This window comes from Silurus meridionalis, chromosome 6 (assembly GCF_014805685.1).
Source record: "Silurus meridionalis isolate SWU-2019-XX chromosome 6, ASM1480568v1, whole genome shotgun sequence".
Lineage (NCBI taxonomy): Eukaryota > Metazoa > Chordata > Actinopteri > Siluriformes > Siluridae > Silurus > Silurus meridionalis.
The window spans coordinates 5,739,232-5,757,111 of NC_060889.1; the positions used below are offsets into that span (position 1 = coordinate 5,739,232).

At 41.1% G+C, this 17,880-nt stretch overlaps 3 protein-coding genes across 7 annotated transcripts in view; 1 reads left to right on the forward strand and 2 right to left on the reverse strand.

Annotated features, from left to right (window-relative positions):
• Positions 1-636, forward strand: part of parp2 (poly (ADP-ribose) polymerase 2) — a 14,110-nt gene extending 13,474 nt beyond the window's left edge. For 3 of the 5 annotated variants that reach the window (XM_046852026.1, XM_046852028.1, XM_046852030.1), the window contains exon 19: positions 182-636. In XM_046852026.1, the coding sequence (XP_046707982.1) occupies positions 182-242 (61 nt within the window). In that variant the 3' untranslated portion in view covers positions 243-636. The other 2 variants (XM_046852027.1, XM_046852029.1) reach the window with 2 other exon arrangements.
• Positions 637-771: 135 nt separating this feature from the next.
• Positions 772-3,981, reverse strand: si:ch211-284o19.8 (protein lifeguard 1). The gene is made up of 7 exons (XM_046852038.1): positions 3,833-3,981; positions 2,745-2,998; positions 2,295-2,371; positions 1,998-2,198; positions 1,709-1,837; positions 1,450-1,593; positions 772-1,084 (listed from the first exon to the last, which is right to left on the reverse strand). Exons 2-7 carry the CDS (start codon positions 2,980-2,982, stop codon positions 932-934), a joined length of 942 nt encoding a protein of 313 aa, XP_046707994.1. The 5' UTR covers positions 2,983-2,998; positions 3,833-3,981; the 3' UTR covers positions 772-931.
• A 1,001-nt stretch (positions 3,982-4,982) lies between these two features.
• zgc:66427 (uncharacterized protein LOC406256 homolog) lies at positions 4,983-9,119 on the reverse strand. The gene is made up of 5 exons (XM_046852040.1): positions 8,463-9,119; positions 7,280-7,372; positions 6,790-6,895; positions 6,603-6,691; positions 4,983-5,977 (listed from the first exon to the last, which is right to left on the reverse strand). The coding sequence occupies exons 1-4, from the start codon at positions 8,929-8,931 to the stop codon at positions 6,634-6,636; spliced, it is 726 nt and encodes a 241-aa protein (XP_046707996.1). The 5' UTR covers positions 8,932-9,119; the 3' UTR covers positions 4,983-5,977; positions 6,603-6,633.
• Between the last annotated feature and the right edge of the window lie 8,761 nt (positions 9,120-17,880).

A 17,880-nucleotide genomic window follows, 5' to 3' on the forward strand; every position in this document is an offset into this window, starting at 1 on the left:
AGAGAAAGTGTGTGTGTGCGTGTGTAGAATCCTTCTGTTGTTAAATATTTAGTTTGTCACTGTTGAATGAAAGAAAAACATGGACACGTTTTTAAACCTCAACCGTAACCATTAAACCGTAATGCAGTTTTGTAGTTTTTTGTTCAAATAAAATGTGTAACAAACGTAAATTTTTTTCCAGCAGTATCGTGTGTGGGGCTAAAGCGCGCGTCTGGGGGCTGAAGCGCGCGTCTGGGGGCTGAAGCGCGCGTCTGGGGGCTGAAGCGCGCCGGCTAGGGGCTGAAGCGCGCCGGCTAGGGGCTGAAGCGCGGCGTCTGGGGGCTAAAGAGCGCCGGCTGGGGTGGGATCAGGTTATAAAATGTGTGATTGAAATGTAATTAAGAAAGTTTGAGGTTTGTATTTAATTCCAGAGGAGGTTAAAATGATCAGCATTTATGTTGAGCAATGATTTTTGAGGTGAGCAGAGAAACATCCAAAATCACAAACTTTGCCTGAAAGCAAACAGAAATTAAATCAGTTTTTAAAGTGCTGTAGCTTTTCTACAATAAACTGAAAGGAGATTCTACATCAACACTACAAACAAAAACAAAACTCACGTCCATATTATACAGAGGCAGAACAGGATGTTAACCCCTTAACCCCTATCTCCAGACCCTGATCTCCTAATCCACATCTCCAAACCTCTAACCCTGATCTCCAGACCCTGGTTTTCAAAAGTCTAACCACTGTGTTCTTTACTGAAATGTGTTGAAATGATGTGCTGAACTGCACTCGGTCTTTCTGTGGGTTTATTAATATTTTGGAGAGATTCTGGAATAAGAAACAGCACTGTGATGATGCTAACAAAGGCTCCTGTATCTCCAGCTTTACTGTTCATGGTCTCCTGATTAAAGGTGATGATGATGATTATTAGGGGAGGAAGAGGAACTGTTTAGCTTTTTGAGCTTCCTCCGAGGAGCATGAGGATGTAAAGGAAGATGATGATGATGTCCAGGTAGATGATTAAAGCAGCGAAGATGTACTCCTCAGGATTCAGGCTGTATTTCTCTCTCCCCATCACCAGCTGACAGTCGATAGCCAGGAACTACATAGAGATAGACAGATGTCCAGCATCACACTTAGAGACAGATGTTTTACTTTTCACAAATATTTGCTGTAAATTCCCTGTACTGAACCTCAGGCATGAAATTAGATCTTAAATATATGAAGTATTTTCCAGATTCCCTCAGGGCTGAAAGATCCAGATGTTCAACACCACCTTATTTTATAGTTCACAAAGATACAAATATACGTATTTACACCCAAACGTTTCTGTGAAATGAAGTCGGAGCCCACGCCCCTTTAATATTTATATTAATTAAAATTAATCTGATATTCAGAATTCGTTCTTTTTATTATTTTATCATTCAGTGTAAATCTGGGTTTCTGCTCCTCGTATCAGTGACTCACCAGTGAGTAGACCAGAGCTCCGAGACACCCGTACACAACCTGCAGAGCGTTCGAGTAGTAAAACGTCGTGAAGAACCCGAACATCAGCAGATCCACAGCCAGGACAATCAGAACCCCATTCCACAACGTGAACTCCACACGCGTCTGAAACACACACACCATGCATTATACCTCAGCTCACACCTAGAAACTCTTTCTGGGAAGTGTGTGTGTGTGTGTGTGTGTGTGTGTGTGTGTGTGTGTGTGTGTGTGTGTATACCTGAGCAGAGAAGATGATGATGCTAAATGAGATAACGAGTGTTGCTCCCATCGCGATAATCACAGCCGTGGTGTTGTGGTATGATGCAACAGTGCCAACCATGTAGGACAAACTGAGGGTCACTACTGACTACACACACACACACACACACACAAAAGTAAGTTTAAGTTGTGAAAACGTTGAGTTTTTTATTATGATAAGGAAAAATGACTCCTATAAAGCAACAGAGTGAGGAGGATTATGTCTCACACACACACACACACACACACACACACACACACACTCTTACTAGGGAGATGAAGTTCCATGGGTGTTTGCGGCTGAGGGATGAAGAGAAGGTGAGTGCCAGTGCCACCACCATAAAGATGATGTAGGAACTGAGGTAGATCCAGAGGTTATCTTGCACCGCTTCCTTCACTGTCTCCGAGAAAGTAAACACACACACGACGGAGAAGGTGACCAACAGCTGCACAGTGACCACACTAAACACCTATACAGGTACACACACACACACACACACATCGTTTAGGTAAGGCCAAGGGATAGAGACGGGGTGAAGTTTTTGATATTCCATGTTTATGTTCACCTTTCTGATGAAGGCTCTTCGCACAGTTTTATCATCGAACTCAGACACCGAACACACCGGTGCTCCAAACCCACTTCCTGTTGGGGAAGAAAATTAAACACAGTTACGTGTTTCTAACCTCAAACTGAACCTACTGAGAAACACGTGATCAATAATATCTGTGTTCACTGATGGGGAGAGTGTGTATGCCCCACCCACTCTGAGATTCCACGCCCACACCAACAGCATTAGTTATTAATAAAAAACTATTTAAAAAATATAAGATTCAATAAAACCTTATTTATTACAAATAATCTTTTTGATTAAATAACTTTTGACTTTCATAAATATTTAAGAAGCTTTTGGTTTCATGGCTTTGGTTTATGAGCCGAAATCTGACTATTTTTAGTAAATTCAAAGTTGAAATGAGGAAACTGAAAAGGTTTGGTGTGTCCAGTGTTCAGCTTGAACCTGGTCCATCTGCTGCTGAGGCCTGAGTGTTCATCTCCGGAGCTGAAAAGTCTCCGCCTGGGGCTACTGGAGGGTACGTTTGGTAAACTGTGGGGCCATAGGGGTAGTGAGGAGCCATGCCAGTAGGAGGCTGCTGCATGAAGGCCGTGTCAGCGGGGTAAGGAGGTGGGGCAAAAGCGGCCTCACTGCATTCAGCTTCCATCTTCTCTGGTGTTGACTGTTTCTCAAATTCCATCATTCTGTAAAACAGGAAGCTGAAATAAAGGAATAAATGCCAATTAGCAACTTTTGTTTATTATTATTACTGAAATTTCCTTGCGTCACACTTCACATGCACATTCCATTCGTTCCTGAATCTTTAAAAATTGTTGTAAAATTTTATTCTATAAAATAAAAGTTCTTTCTTTCTCACTGAGTGCAACATAAAACTAAATACAATAAAAATACTGCAGGAGTCAAACAGCAGCACTTCCACCATGATTTTAGAGCTGTGTGTATAATTATAACTTAAACTATAATAAGTGAATAATTAATATATTTTTATATCTGGAGTTATCTCCAAGTGTTACAAAAAAATTGTCATTTCGTGATCTTTTCTAATTTTATATAAAAAAAAATTACAATGATTTTTAGAATTTTTAATAGAATTTTTTTTATTTAGGGAATAAATTTAAGAATTTCTAAGTAATTTTTTGTCCAGAAGTTTCAGAACCCACAGATTTTCTTTTATAAAGTAATTAGAACTTGATCACTTTCAGGTGTTTACTAATAATTAAACACTGATTTCATTCTCTCTCAGTCCCTCTGTTCTTCACCTCCTCAGCATTTTTTCTACATTATTTTGTTGATATTTTTCACGTGTATTGAATTTATAAACATCATTTACTTATTTACCCTAACTTATTTCATTTAGTAGTTTATATATATTTTTTTATCACAGAATCAGGTGTGAAGATTCAGAAATACTATTACAAGAGTCGTTTCCCATTAAATCACAGGTAAAATCATATGTACACACACACACACACACACACACACACACACACACACACACACACACAGTTTAAACATTAAAAATTCTTTCTTACCTTCTTCTGATATTTAAACCGAAAGACACTTTCACACACACTTTCCCACACTGTGACTCTTACACACTTTCCCACACTGTGACACACACTTTTACACTCGCAGTGACACACTTTCAGAGCGGAAACTTTTTTTTCTTACTTTGTTTCTACTGCAAAAGTTCCTCTGCTTGCAGCCTAAAAAACCAGTGTGTCACAAACTTGTGGATTTTACTGAATTACACAGTCTGCTTGACACACACACACACACACACACACACACAGGCAGTTTTACCAGCTTTTTGGTGTGACAAAAATTATGGTTTATTGTTGATAATTATATATGTATAATTGTTTTAACTTCTGCTTTGCAAATTACTTTAATTAAGTCATATTACAGCTTAAATGTGTATGTGTGTGTGTTTATACAACATTTCCAGTGTTGTGTACAGAGATTTAACACACTGACACAATGCAGTTGTTTCCCAGTTTCCTCTCTGTGGCTGAAACATTCCACTTCCTGTTTATATATTTATTAGTAATTTAACCATTTTAAATTATTTTTACCATTTTAAACATTTTTTATTTTAGTGATTTAATTACCAAGATTTCTATAATCAGCAGCTGTTCTGAAACTGTTCACTCACTGAACTGCACTAACGTCAATGTGTATAATAATAATAATAATAATAATAATGGTGAATAGTAAATGCAGTCTGTACAGGTGAAACTAAAAACAGTATTGAACTTGAAGTATAAATGATTTAAGTTTAATCATTAAAATAAGAGACTTTTCTGGTTCCAATACACATTTTTTTAGCAAAACTGGTGTGATGTGAAATGTAGAGCAGCTTATTAAATCATTTTATGCATATAATGTGAAAAGAAAACTGACACACACAATCTTAAACATCTTTATTGTAAAAATACATACAAAACATTTTTCTTTACAAACTTATAAAATTAAACAGGTGAACACATTTATACTGTAATAAATAAACACTGTGTGTGTGTGTGTGTGTGTCACAACACACACACACACCAATATGTTTACACACAACAATAATGAAACACTGTAGATTCTATTCTATTCAATCATGAGGTGCTGAAATGTAACATTTTACTCATTACCATCATAATGGCATAACAGAATTGTTTTCTTTTGTGTACACACACACACACACACACACACACACACACACACACACACACACACACACACACACACACACACACACACACACACACACACACAGTACTCCAGAGGAACATCATTTATAAATAATAGTTTTGATATCACACCTGAAAGGCTGAAACACACATTAACATATAAAAAAAAATGCTACAGAAGTAAAATTTATTATAAATATGCTTTACAACAGAACATTTGGCAAAACTCCAGAGTCACGTTGATAATGATAATAATAATAATAGGTTGACTGTAGTTTACAATAAGCACCATGAGATTTGATGCAATGATGATTGTAAGTAAAGCATTTCTATATATTTAATAAATGTGTTTAAAATGGTCATTTTAGAAAAAGCTAAACCTTTTGGAACCCTGTGTGTGTAAGAGACACTTGGCTTTGGGTTTAAAAGTCAAGTGGAAGTTAAGTCACTTCTTTAGAGGTCCACCTTCTGTGTCCAAGTGGAGTCATAAGAACATGACAGTCCTGTTCATCCACATATTACTAACCTTCACCCTGTCCTTCAATCCTCGACCCAAACACACACACACACACACACACACACACACACACACACACACACACACACACACGATGCCACATCAATTAAACTCCAGCACAAAAAGTCACTGTGCACTAAATCACCCAAAATTTCTAATTGAAGAGCGCTGAAATGCAGTTTTCCTCTTTACAGATATAAAAAACATATTTGATTCATAAAAGCAAATCTCCAACATGCACACACACACACACACACACGGCTTTCATTTCTGAGTGTGAATCAGTTCTTCTCATCTTTTACAGTTTATTTAGTTGATGTACCGTCTCACAGCGAGCGATGTCCTGCGGTAGCAAAAAGTAAAACAGCAACTCGTTTCCATTCCAGTCCTCCACCTTGTCCTCCTCCACCTTGTCCTCCTCCACCTTGTCCTCCTCCACCCACACTGTAGCACACTGATGGAGCGAGCAGCAGCACAAAGCCCTGAAACACACACATCTTCCATTTAGCAAAATAAGAAATGAAGTTGTTCAATATCACCATCTTCTTCACTTCGTCCCTAAAATGCAGTAGTGCCTCACCGACATACACAAGGATTTGATTTATTTCTGTTATTTAATTAGATTATTTGTTTTTCCCTATTTATTCATTTCCCCTGAACACTGAATTTTGCTGCTGTAATGATGTGAGATTAATCAGAGTTCTGAAATGTTTTTATTTATTGTGAAAAACAACAGTTAGTGTTGTTATCTGTTACCCAAACTGAGTGCTGCACTTTATTCCTTTTGTGTGGGATTAAAACTCGGCGCACCGCTGACTGCGCGAGTCTTTCTAGTTTCACTATTAAAAGCAGTTTCTTACTGCATTGTATAAAGACTTCTATTTGGACATTACAGGTGAATCACAACTTATTTAAAAAGTGTATTTGTCTGAATTCTCTGCGCAGTGTTGCGATTTCATGGCTGCACATTGCTCATGTTACTCCTTGTGATGCTTCGGGTTCATTTTTCAGTTCAATTCCATACTTTTGCAGTGGGACACACTGGAGAACTTAAAAACAGTTTCTGGTGCTGGATGTGGTGAAGGTGATGTTTATGTGTGAACTGACCAGAGCCAAGCAGGCTGAGAGAAAACCACACTCAGTTGAATGGATGTTCAGGGCAGCAGGGCTTCACAGAACTCCAGGAGTCAATACACCTACAGGGAAGAGGAAGTGCAGGATTAGGACACACTGTGGACATGATGTTTACTCTTCTATATGGAGAGAGAGAGAGAGAGAGAGAGATATATATTACTTTTTGTGGTAGACACAGAGACAGGCGAGACGAGCGATGGTGTCCCCCTGCAGCAGCTCCTCCAGGCAGATGGAACACTCTCCACTATCTTTACTTAGAACATCAGCTGCAGGACACACACACACACACACACACACACACACACAACTAGTGCCATAATGTGTGATTTAGGACAGTAATTTCTTGCACTACTGAATGTACACCAGACTTAATCACAAGCGTTTCTCTCACATCACACACATTCTTCTGTTTCTCAGCTTCAGTTCATCCACAAGTCTTTCTGATAATCAGAAAATGAACACTGCAATGATAATTATTGATTCACAGCTGAGGAAATCTCAGTAAATACACCAAAACACTGGATTCACCACCTGGTCAACCAATCTGCTTTTTCCTGACCCTGGTTTTACATTTCAGCAACCTGTTCTATAAACTTTCTTCCCATCTGGACATTTAAAACCCTCACAGGCAGGAGAACTAATGAACTTACTGTTATAAGGTAGAGGTGGAGAGGTGAGACAGGTGAGGAGGTGCTCCTCAATACGTCCTCCAGGAAACATCCTGGTGCAGAATGGACAGCGCACTGTGGGGGGAGGGGACTCGTGTTTATTGTCACTACTTCAACATGTACAGTGTGTAAAAAAGGAAACCTGAATGTTACAGAGTAAACTTCACTAACTGTGTGTTTACAGTTGCTGCAGGGGATTCTGGGTAATCAGTAAACAGTAAAAACTAGCTGGATTTTCTGTTTAAAACTAAATGTAAAACTCGTTTCTGGTTTTTACATTTTATTTTCTCAGAGATATGAAATCTGTTTCTTTTCTAATACGATTAGTGAGAGGGATTAATATTCCCACAGCCGTGTTTACATTAGGAAATAATGTTTACTGTATTTTGGGGTTTATTTATCAGGGTTGCCAGATTGAAACCCTCTTAGTGAGAGAGATATATATATATATATATATATATATATATATATATATATATATATATACAGTACAGACCAAAGTTTGGACACACCTTCTCATTCAAAGAGTTTTCTTTATTTTCATGACTATGAAAATTGTAGAGTCACACTGAAGGCATCAAAACTATGAATTTACACATGTGGAATTATATACATAACAAAAAAGTGAACTGAAAATGTCATATTGTAGGTTCTTCAAAGTAGGCATCAAGAGAATGCCAAGAGTGTGCAAAGCAGTAATCAAAGCAAAAGGTGGCTACAATATGAACCTACAATATGACATATTTTCAGTTCACTTTTTTGTTATGTATATAATTCCACATGTGTAAATTCATAGTTTTGATGCCTTCAGTGTGAATCTACAATTTTCATAGTCATGAAAATAAAGAAAACTCTTTGAATGAGAAGGTGTGTCCAAACTTTTGGTCTGTACTGTATATATATATATATACTTTCGGTCTGTACTGTATATGTGTGTATGTGTGTGTGTATGTATATATATATAAAAAACTCACATTCAGAGTACTTTCTTATTCTGAAAATAAAATCTGACAAGGATTTAGTTCCTGACGCCATGAAATAGTGAAATAAAATGAGAGTTTTCTAGAGCAGAGCACAGAGATGAAAGTAATGACAGTAATAATGAGCAGTGTGATTCTAATCCTGGACAGAGAGATAAAGAATAATAAAGTCCTGATGAACCTACAGCTGTGTCTGACTCTGTACAGCCCGATCCACGCCTCGGAAACGGGCCTGGTAGTCCGGACCCGCGCTGATCTCGCAGTGGTGTTCCGCCCGGAAGAGTGTCTATGTGCCCCGGTGAGTCTCTCAGCCGAGGCCCGGAGCGCGACACTGCTTGCGGTTTCCTCTGATGAGAAGCGCGCGGGGATTCCGGGACTGTCATCATCGTGATCGGTTTCCGGCTCAACACTGTGGACGGTACCGTTATCGGTATCCGTCGGGGAAACACGGCGGCCGGTGTCCGAGTCACTGCTTTCTTCACTGCGGCTCTGGTTGATTTCCGAGTCGCGGTCGAAGCTGGAGGGAAAATCGAGTGCGAGGCTGCTGGGCCTTGAGCTGCGGATTCGCCTGAAAGATTCTCGCTTGACGCCGCCGTTCTTGTCCAGCGGTCCACACACCGATTCCTCCTGTAAACGACTCGATCTCGTTCCCATGTTGTTCAGAAAGAACCGTGTTTAAACTGTTTGATGTATTTTGTGATTTTGATCGTTTACATGGTAATAAACGCGCTTCAGCGCCACAAACCAAACTTTCTGCTTTTCTTCTTTTTTGTTCTCGTTAGCTTAGCATCACTTCACCTTCATTTCGGCCGTTTCCAGCAAATCCCGCCTTTCGCTTTAGTGTACGACTTCCTTATTGGCTGATTCGTGCTGTGACGTCTTTTGCTTCACCAATCAGTGCAGGGGGCGGGTTTGTCGGAACAGCGCTCTGAAACCAGGGTCAGGCTGCAGGCCAGTGATTAAAAAAAAAGCTCGGATCATTTTAGTGACTCGGTTCTTTAAATGTCCTTCATCAAAATAAACGAACCTTCATTGAGTTCATTGAGTTTCTTTGATCAAATTGTACATTTTCATTAAGCAGATTGCCAACAGGTCCACATACACAACCTAATTGCAATAATGAAAATATGACAATACAGCTGAAGACAAATCTTCTGGCTTCTCCCATTAGGGGTCACCACAGCGAGTCATCCGTCTCCATACCCCCCTGTCCTCTACATCTGCCTCTTTCACACCAACTACCTGCATGTCTTCCCTCACCACATCCATAAACCTCCTCCTTGGTCTTCCTCTTTTCATCCTTCCTGGTGTCTCCATCCTCAGAATTCTCCTACTGATATACCCCATGTCCCTCCTCTGCACATGTTCAAACCATCTCAATCTCACCTCCCTCACATTGTCTCCAAAACGTCCTACATGCGCTGTCCCTCTAATAAACTCATTTCTAATCCTGTCCATTGTCGTCACTCCCAACGAACATCTCAACATCTTCAGCTCTGCTACCTCCAGCTCCACCTCCTGTCTTTTACTCAATGCCACTGTCTCTAATCCATACAACATCTCAGGTCTCACCCCAGTCCTATAAACTTTCCCTTTCACTCTCACAGATACTCTTCTATCACAAATCACTCCTGCTATCACTCTTCTCCACCCACTCCACCCTGCCTGCACTCTTTTCTTCACTTCTCTAACACACTCTCCATTACTTTACACTGTTGACCCCAGGTACCTGAACTCCTCCACCTTCTCCACCTCTTCTCCCTGCAACCGCACTCCTCCACTGCCCTCCCTCTCATTCACACACATGTACTCTGTCTTACTCCTACTGACTTTCATTCCCCTTCTCTCCAGCACATCTCCCATATTCTTAAAGATCGGAACCAGCACACTCCTTCTCCATTCCTCAGGCATCTTCTCACCTTCCAAAATCCTTTTAAACAATCTTGTTAAAAATTCCACTGCATCTCTCCTAAACATCTCCATGCTTCTACCGGTATGTCATCCGGTCACCCGACTTTCCACTCATCATCTTCTTAATCGCTGCTCTCACTTCCTCCTTACTAATCCTATCCACTTCCTGCTTAACCAGCTCCACACCTTCCAACCTTCTCTCTCTCTCTCTCTCTCTCTCTCTCTCTCTCTCTCTCTCTTATTTTCCTCATTCATCAGCTGCTCAAAATCCTCCCTCCATCTTCTCAACACACTCTCCTCACTAGTCAACACATTTTCATCTCCATTCCTTATTGCTCTAACTTGCAGTACATCCTTCCCAGCTCGGTTCCTCTGCCTGGACAATCGCTACAAATCCTTTTCTCCTTCCTCAGTGTCCAACTTCTCCTACTGCTCCTCATATGCCTTTTCCTTGTCTTTCACCATATCCCTCTTTACCTGCTGCTGCATCTCCTTGTTCTCCTGCCTACTTTTCTCATCACTCTGTCGATCCCAATTCTGTTTCTCCAAACTCTTTCTCCTTCTGCTCTCCTGCACTTCCTCATTCCACCACCATGTCTCTTTGTCTTCCTTTCTATTTCCAGATGTTACACAAAGAACCTTTCTAGCTGTCTCCCTAATCACTCCTGCAGTAGTTCCACAATCATCCAGCACCTCTTCACCACCACCGAGGCCCTGTCTGACCTCTTCCCTGAACCTCACACTACACTCTTCCTCCTTCAGTTTCCACCATCTTATTCCTCTTTCAGTCCTCACTCTCCTCCTCTTCTTCTTCACCTCCAAAACCATCCTACAGACCACCATCCGATGCTGTCTAGCCACACTGTCCCCTGCCAACACCTTACAGTCTCCAATCTCCTTCAGGTTGCATCTCGTACATAGAACATAGTCCACCTGTGTGCACCTTCCTCCACTCTTATACGTCACCCTATGATCCTCCTTCTTCTTAAAATACGTGTTCACCACTGCCATTTCCATCCTTTTAACAAAATCTACCACCATCTGCCCTTCCACATTCCTCTCCTTAAAACCATACCTACCCATCACCTCCTCATTACCTCTGTTCCCTTCACCTACATGCCCATTAAAGTCTGCCCCAATCACCAATCGTTCTTTCCTACACCTTCTACCACTTCATCTAACTCACTCCAGAATTTTTCCTTCTCCTCCATCTCACAGCCCACATGTGGAGCATAAACACTGATGACATTTATCATCATCCCTTCAACTTCCAGCTTCACGATCATCACCCTATCAGAAACTCTCTTCACCTCCACTACACTCTTACTGTACTCTTCCTTCAGAATCCCCCCTACACCATTTCTCTTTCCATCCACACCATGATAGAACAGTTTAAACACCTCCAATGTTCCTGCTCTTACTCCCTTTCCACTTGTTCTCCTGGACACACAGCATGTCTACACTGTTAGAAATTGCTGTTAATTTATGGCAGAATTTCAACAGTATAATAATGTTATGTTCAAAAGCAGTACATTACTGTTTTATTGTTGTTGTAAAATGATGTAAACACAATATAACGGCATTTTGCTGTATTTATTACTCAGAGAAAATTAAACATTACTATACAGTATTTTTTTAAACTACAGTGAGCACGTGGGGACTTTTATCCGTCTTCATAACATTAACAGGTGAGTTCCCTTTTGTTTGCGTGGCAAAATTCATTACATTTGCTATGGCAGCTAATGTGTGGTGGATATTGGAAGTTAATGTTTCTTCTATTTGCTCATTTTCAGTGATTAATACGCCAAATGCACAACTGTGTTGTGCAGCTGGATTTCAGACTCGGGTTGAATTATTCCCAATTACCGGGTGAGTTTCATTCAGCAAAATATGTGATAATCCTTCTGTAAAGTTAATTTTTCAAACTCCATTGCACTGAAATCACATTGTCTTTGTATCACACTAAAATGACTGGTGTTTTCCGCTGCTTTTCTGAAATTCGTGAAGCCTCCAGCGTTAGAAAAAAAACCCTTATATATCTATCGGTGTTATTGTGTTTTACTTTTTTGCCCAAAAGATCTGCGTGCTGTTGATTGTTTTCTTTCCGGAATGAAAACTGTTCTTTATACAGGAATATACTTTGCTATCTGTTCTCTGTGAGTAATCATTTCCCCTCCACAAGTTCTAAACACACATTTGTTTTTCAGACGGTTAATCAGGATAAATCCGGAAAAGAGCACAAGGCTGTAGGAGTATCTAAGCGGACGTGTCTCCAGTGTACTTAAAAAATTAATAGATATTAAGTGGGACTTTATAAAGGTAATACACACCACATACCACACACACACATTGCATACACACACTCACAACACACACATAACACACATGCATATTCACTCAAAAATACTGTATATACTTGGGTGTTTTCTGTCATTCACTTTGTCTTTCTTACCAGATGTGTTTTTTTACATTTAGATGTATTTCCATGCATGTAATAAGCTTTGGGCTTTTGGTTGACCATTGTTTTTATTTTATACAAATGTTCTGTAAATAAGAATCTGTGTTATTTTCTTTAATGTTATTTAGGATTTATACTAAGACAGTTAGGGGGTAGAGGGGGGGGTGGTAGAGGGGGTGCATGGGGGCGTGGTTCGTCTAACATGTGATGATAAAACAATAATAAAACGGAGCAGGCCGTGTTTCAGTGCTTTGGATCATGTGTTTTGGGGAAAATGGAAACGCGTTTCAGTGAATGCGCTTTGCTGATCTTGATCCAGAAAGTAAGACGTTTTTAAATGTTGAGTTTATTATGAAGCCTATGATGGATTTAACAAATTGCACCATCGTGGAAACAGAATGCGTCGTTGCAAAGCAAGATGTCTCCAGAATTAAGACGGAGGAAAGTCAACAGAAGATGACGGTTATGAGAGTTCTCTCTGAACAACACAAAGTTCTGGAAGCTATGCGCAGTGTTTTTTCTGCGCTCCACCGCCATGTGTGAGAACTTCTTCTCCGCACTAAAGAACGTTCTCAACTCGTGCATCTTGCATTTCAGCAGGACCTCACGAAAAAATTTCACAACGAATGGAAGGAGTTTTTTTCTTCAGAAGTGTAATTTCTTCTCCTCTCGTGGTCTGCAGCTCTTCTAAAGGTGAGATGCGCTTCTGCTTTAGTAGCTACATTTGGTTATTATGCTGGTGGTTAATTTGCGTGTGTTTTCGTGAGTCTTGCACTTTAGAGTTATGATAAATTATGGTTTACAGTGAGTGACACGTTTAATATTTTATGTTTATTGAAGTACAATAATAATAGTATGTAGAGATATACCCCCACCGCAGCGCTCTGCTCCCAATCAGAAGAAAAAAAACTAATAAAACATGCAGAATTTTGCTTTATTGTAATACCAATGAAATTTTTTTTCATTTAAGATATTGTATTAGTTTTATTTTAAGCATATGCTATTTTTTTTAACCAATAACAAGACATTCTTTTGCGCATGCGTGGAAGAAATCGCGTGGGGTACAGGCCAGGTGGTATTTATATTTGCAGGTTTGACCAAACACTGAAATATTTCTGCACTTAACATAAATAAACTCAAAGTTTTGCGCTGTTGCTTTTCTCACACCCATGTCTCACTTCACCTAGTAATAAAACTTTATTCACAGGCAGATGAAAGAAATGCATATTATAGGGGGAAAATAAAATAAAAATGAAAAACAACAAAAATTCATTCAAGAAACAACAACCAAAAAAAACCATGGATGATTTTGTGGGAACGGCTGTGGGTTTCTTCTTCTTGTTAAAAAAAAAACTGATGTAACAATCACTTTGCAGCCTATTTGCCTTCCTTTATCTGCAATGTGTAAGTTTTCTGCTTTTATGCTAATTTTTAATGAGATTTTCTATTTTACTGTTATTGAAATAAGCTAATATTCATTTTGCTTAGATTATATGTTCATATATGTTTAATTGTATTGGTAAATATTAAATGTATTCATGGAAGTCCCCTGGTGGTCTAGTGGTTATCGCTGCGGCCCGGGTTCGATCCCTGGTCAGGGACCCAACCCCAGCCACCCTTAGTGCCGGTCCCAAGGCCGGATAAATGGGGAGGGTTGCGTTAGGAAGGGCATCCAGTAAAAAAACGTGCCAAATCAAACATGCGGATGATCCGCTGTGGCGCCCCCTAATGGGAGAAGCTGAAAGAATTGAGGTTATCTAAACTTTAGAGCTGACTGTGTTACATAGGCCTTGAGAGCAGGATGTGTTGAGCTCATACACCGAAAAAACATTTGCTACATTGAATTATCTTTAATTCTATTATCTGCACACATTAATCTCAGTTCTTGTAATGCTGACTTCCACTAACTTCCATTTCATTGATTGCTCTTATTCAGCTTCTTCTCGCAGACATTCTGTGACAGCTCTTAGGAGCATTCTTCACAGACAGTTTGCCTCATTTATTAAACATCTTTTAGACCCAACTGTTCCAGCCAACCCTTTCCTGCCTCCTTACATTGTGCAGCACACATTTACGCATGATATGGGCACACAGCCCTCATCTGACCTCCCTGTGGTTTGTCACTAGGAGACACAGACTGACAATGAAGATTCTTACTGATTATTCTCCAACTTCCTTCATTCTGTCTCCTAGGGTTAGGGTTACCCCATTATTTGCCCATTTCTTCTCCGGAGTCTGACCTTGATTGCTTTCCCATGTCTTCTTCAACTTTTTAGGCCTACAAGCACTTTTTCCCCAATAAACATGCCTAATTCTGCCTCATACATGGTTGTTTTATTTCACCTTATCCTCATAGCATCAGTCAAACCCTATCCTACGCTGTGTTCGTATAAGATGATTAGTTAAATTTTTAAACGGGTTTGATTAAATTTCAGCACGCTCTCGTACTCGCACTGGCTGCTCAAAGCATTCAACGTGTACACAGCTCCGTCCATCCCACATGACACCAGACTACTGTCGTTAGAACTCCACACCACTGAGCGTACCTGACCAGGGAGGGGCGCCTATAGAGCTAGTTGTCTTCGGCCGTCCCGTGCTGGGGGCAGTGACACTAGGTGAAGTGCACTTCAGTTTTTTCCGTGCTTCACCTTTATTTATGTACACCTGAGACAGATTATCCCACCAGCTCACCACCCAATCCCTGTTCTGCCTTCCTGTTTACTGGTTTTGAACTTTGAATTTTGTGTTTGTTGCTCTGCCTTTGTTGCCTTGTTTGCCGGCACTGTGAATTTTGGACTCTTTTTGGATTTGGATTTTGTCTCTGCCTGCATTGTTCTGTTTGCCTGTGTTAAGACTCTGAACTGTTTTTTGGACTTTGTTTGCCTTTGCCCCATTGCTCTGTCTTTCTCTGCTTGCTACTTTTTTTTGAATTTGTTAAATTAAGTTTAGGATTTAGGGTTAGGGTTAGAGGGTCAGGGGTTAGGGTTAGGATTTAGGGTTAGGGTTAGGATTTAGGGTTAGGGTTTTAGGGGTTAGGGTTAGGGTTTAGGGTTAGGGTTAGGGTTTAGGGTTAGGGTTAGGGTTAGGGGTTAGCGTGTTAGGGTTAGGGTTAGGTTTTGGTTAGGTTTGGGGTTAGGTTAGGTTGGGGTTAGGGTTGGGGTTAGGGTTAGGTTAGGTTTGGGGTTAGGGTTAGGGTTAGGGTTAGGGTTAGGTTTTGGTTAGGTTTGGGGTTAGGTTTGTGGTTAGGTTTGGGTTAAGGTTAGGGTTGGGGTTAGGGTTAGGGTTAGGGTTAGGGTTAGGGTTAGGGTTAGGGTTAGGGTTAGGGTTAGGGTTAGGTTTTGGTTAGGTTTGGGTTTGGGTTTAGTTTAGGTTAGGGTTGGGTTTTGGTTAGGTTTGGGGTTGGGGTTAGGGTTAGGTTCAGGTGTTGTGGTTTGAGGTTAGGGTTAGGGTTAGGGATGGAAATTTAGGGTTAAGGTTAGGGTTAGGGTTAGAGGTTAGGGTTAGAGGGTTAGGGTTAGGGTTTAGGGTTAGGGTTAGGGTTAGGGTTAGGGTTGAGGTTAGGGTTAGGGTTGGGGTTAGGGTTAGGGGTAGGGTTAGGGTTAGGGTTAGGTTTTGGTTAGGTTTGGGGTTAGGGTTAGGTTTGGGTTTGGGTTAAGGTTAGGTTAGGTTTGGGGTTAGGGTTAGGGTTTGGTTAGGTTTGGGGTTAGGTTTTTGGTTAGGGTTAGGGTTAGGGTTAGGGTTAGGGTTAGGGTTGGTTAGGTTTGGGGTTAGGTTTTGGTTAGGTTTGGGTTTGGGTTAAGGTTAGGTTAGGTTTGGGGTTAGGGTTAGGGTTAGGGTTTGGTTAGGTTTGGGGTTAGGTTTTGGTTAGGTTTGGGATAAGGTTAGGGTTGGGGTTAGGGTTAGGGTTAGGGTTAGGGTTAGGGTTAGGGTTAGGGTTAGGGTTAGGGTTAGGGTTAGGGTTAGGGGTTAGGGTTAGGTTTTGGTTAGGTTTGGGTTTGGGTTTAGTTTAGGTTAGGGTTGGGGTTAGGGTTAGAGGTTAGGGTTAGAGGGTTGGGGTTGGGGTTAGGGTTAGGGTTAGGGTTAGGGTTAGGGTTAGGGTTAGGGTTGAGGTTAGGGTTGGGGTTAGGGTTAGGGGTAGGGTTAGGGTTAGGCCAGGTTAGGGTTAGGTTAGGTTTGGGGTTAGGGTTAGGTTTGGGTTTGGGTTAAGGTTAGGTTAGGTTTGGGGTTGGGGTTAGGGGTTAGTTAGGTTAGGGTTGGGGTTAGGTTTTTGGTTGGGTTTGGGGTTAGGGTTAGGGTTGGGGTTAGGGTTGGGGTTGGGGTTAGGGTTGGGGTTGGGGTTAGGTTGGGGTTAGGGTTGGGTTTGGGGTTAGGTTAGGTTAGGTTTGGGGTTAGGGTTAGGCCAGGTTAGGGTTAGGTTAGGTTGGGGTTAGGTTGGGGTTAGGGTTGGGGTTAGGGTTAGGCCAGGCCAGGTTAGGGTTAGGGTTAGGGTTAGGCCAGGCCAGGTTAGGGTTAGGGTTAGGGTTAGGGTTAGGCCAGGTTAGGGTTAGGCCAGGTTAGGGTTAGGTTTAGGGTTAGGGTTGGGTTTGGGGTTAGGTTAGGGTTAGGCCAGGTTAGGGTTAGGTTAGGGTTAGGGTTAGGTTAGGGTTAGGCCAGGCCAGGTTAGGGTTAGAGGTTAGGGTTAGGGATAGAAATTAAGGTTAGGGTTAGGATAGAAATTAGGTTAGGTTTGGGGTTAGGGTTAGGTTTTAGAATTAGGGTTAGGGTTAGGCCAGGGTTAGGGTTAGGCCAGGTTAGGCCAGGCCAGGACAGAAACCAGGCCAGGCCAGGTTAGGGTTAGGGTTAGGCCAGGTTAGGGTTAGGTTAGGTTTGGGGTTAGGTTTTAGAATTAGGGTTGGGGTTAGGGTTGGGGTTAGGTTAGGGTTAGGTTGGGGTTAGGTTTTAGAATTAGGGTTGGGGTTAGGGTTAGGCCAGGCCAGGTTAGGGTTAGAGGTTAGGGTTAGAAATTAGGGTTAGGTTTAGGGTTAGGACAGAAATTAGGGTTAGGATTTAGGGTTAGGGTTAGGTTTTAGAATTAGGGTTGGGTTTTAGAATTAGGGTTAGGTTTTAGAATTAGGGTTAGGTTTTAGGGTTAGGGTTAGAAATTAGGGTTAGGTTAGGTTTAGGTTTTAGGGTTAGGGTTAGAGGTTAGGGTTAGGCCAGGCCAGGCCAGGTTAGGGTTAGGTTTTGGTTAGGTT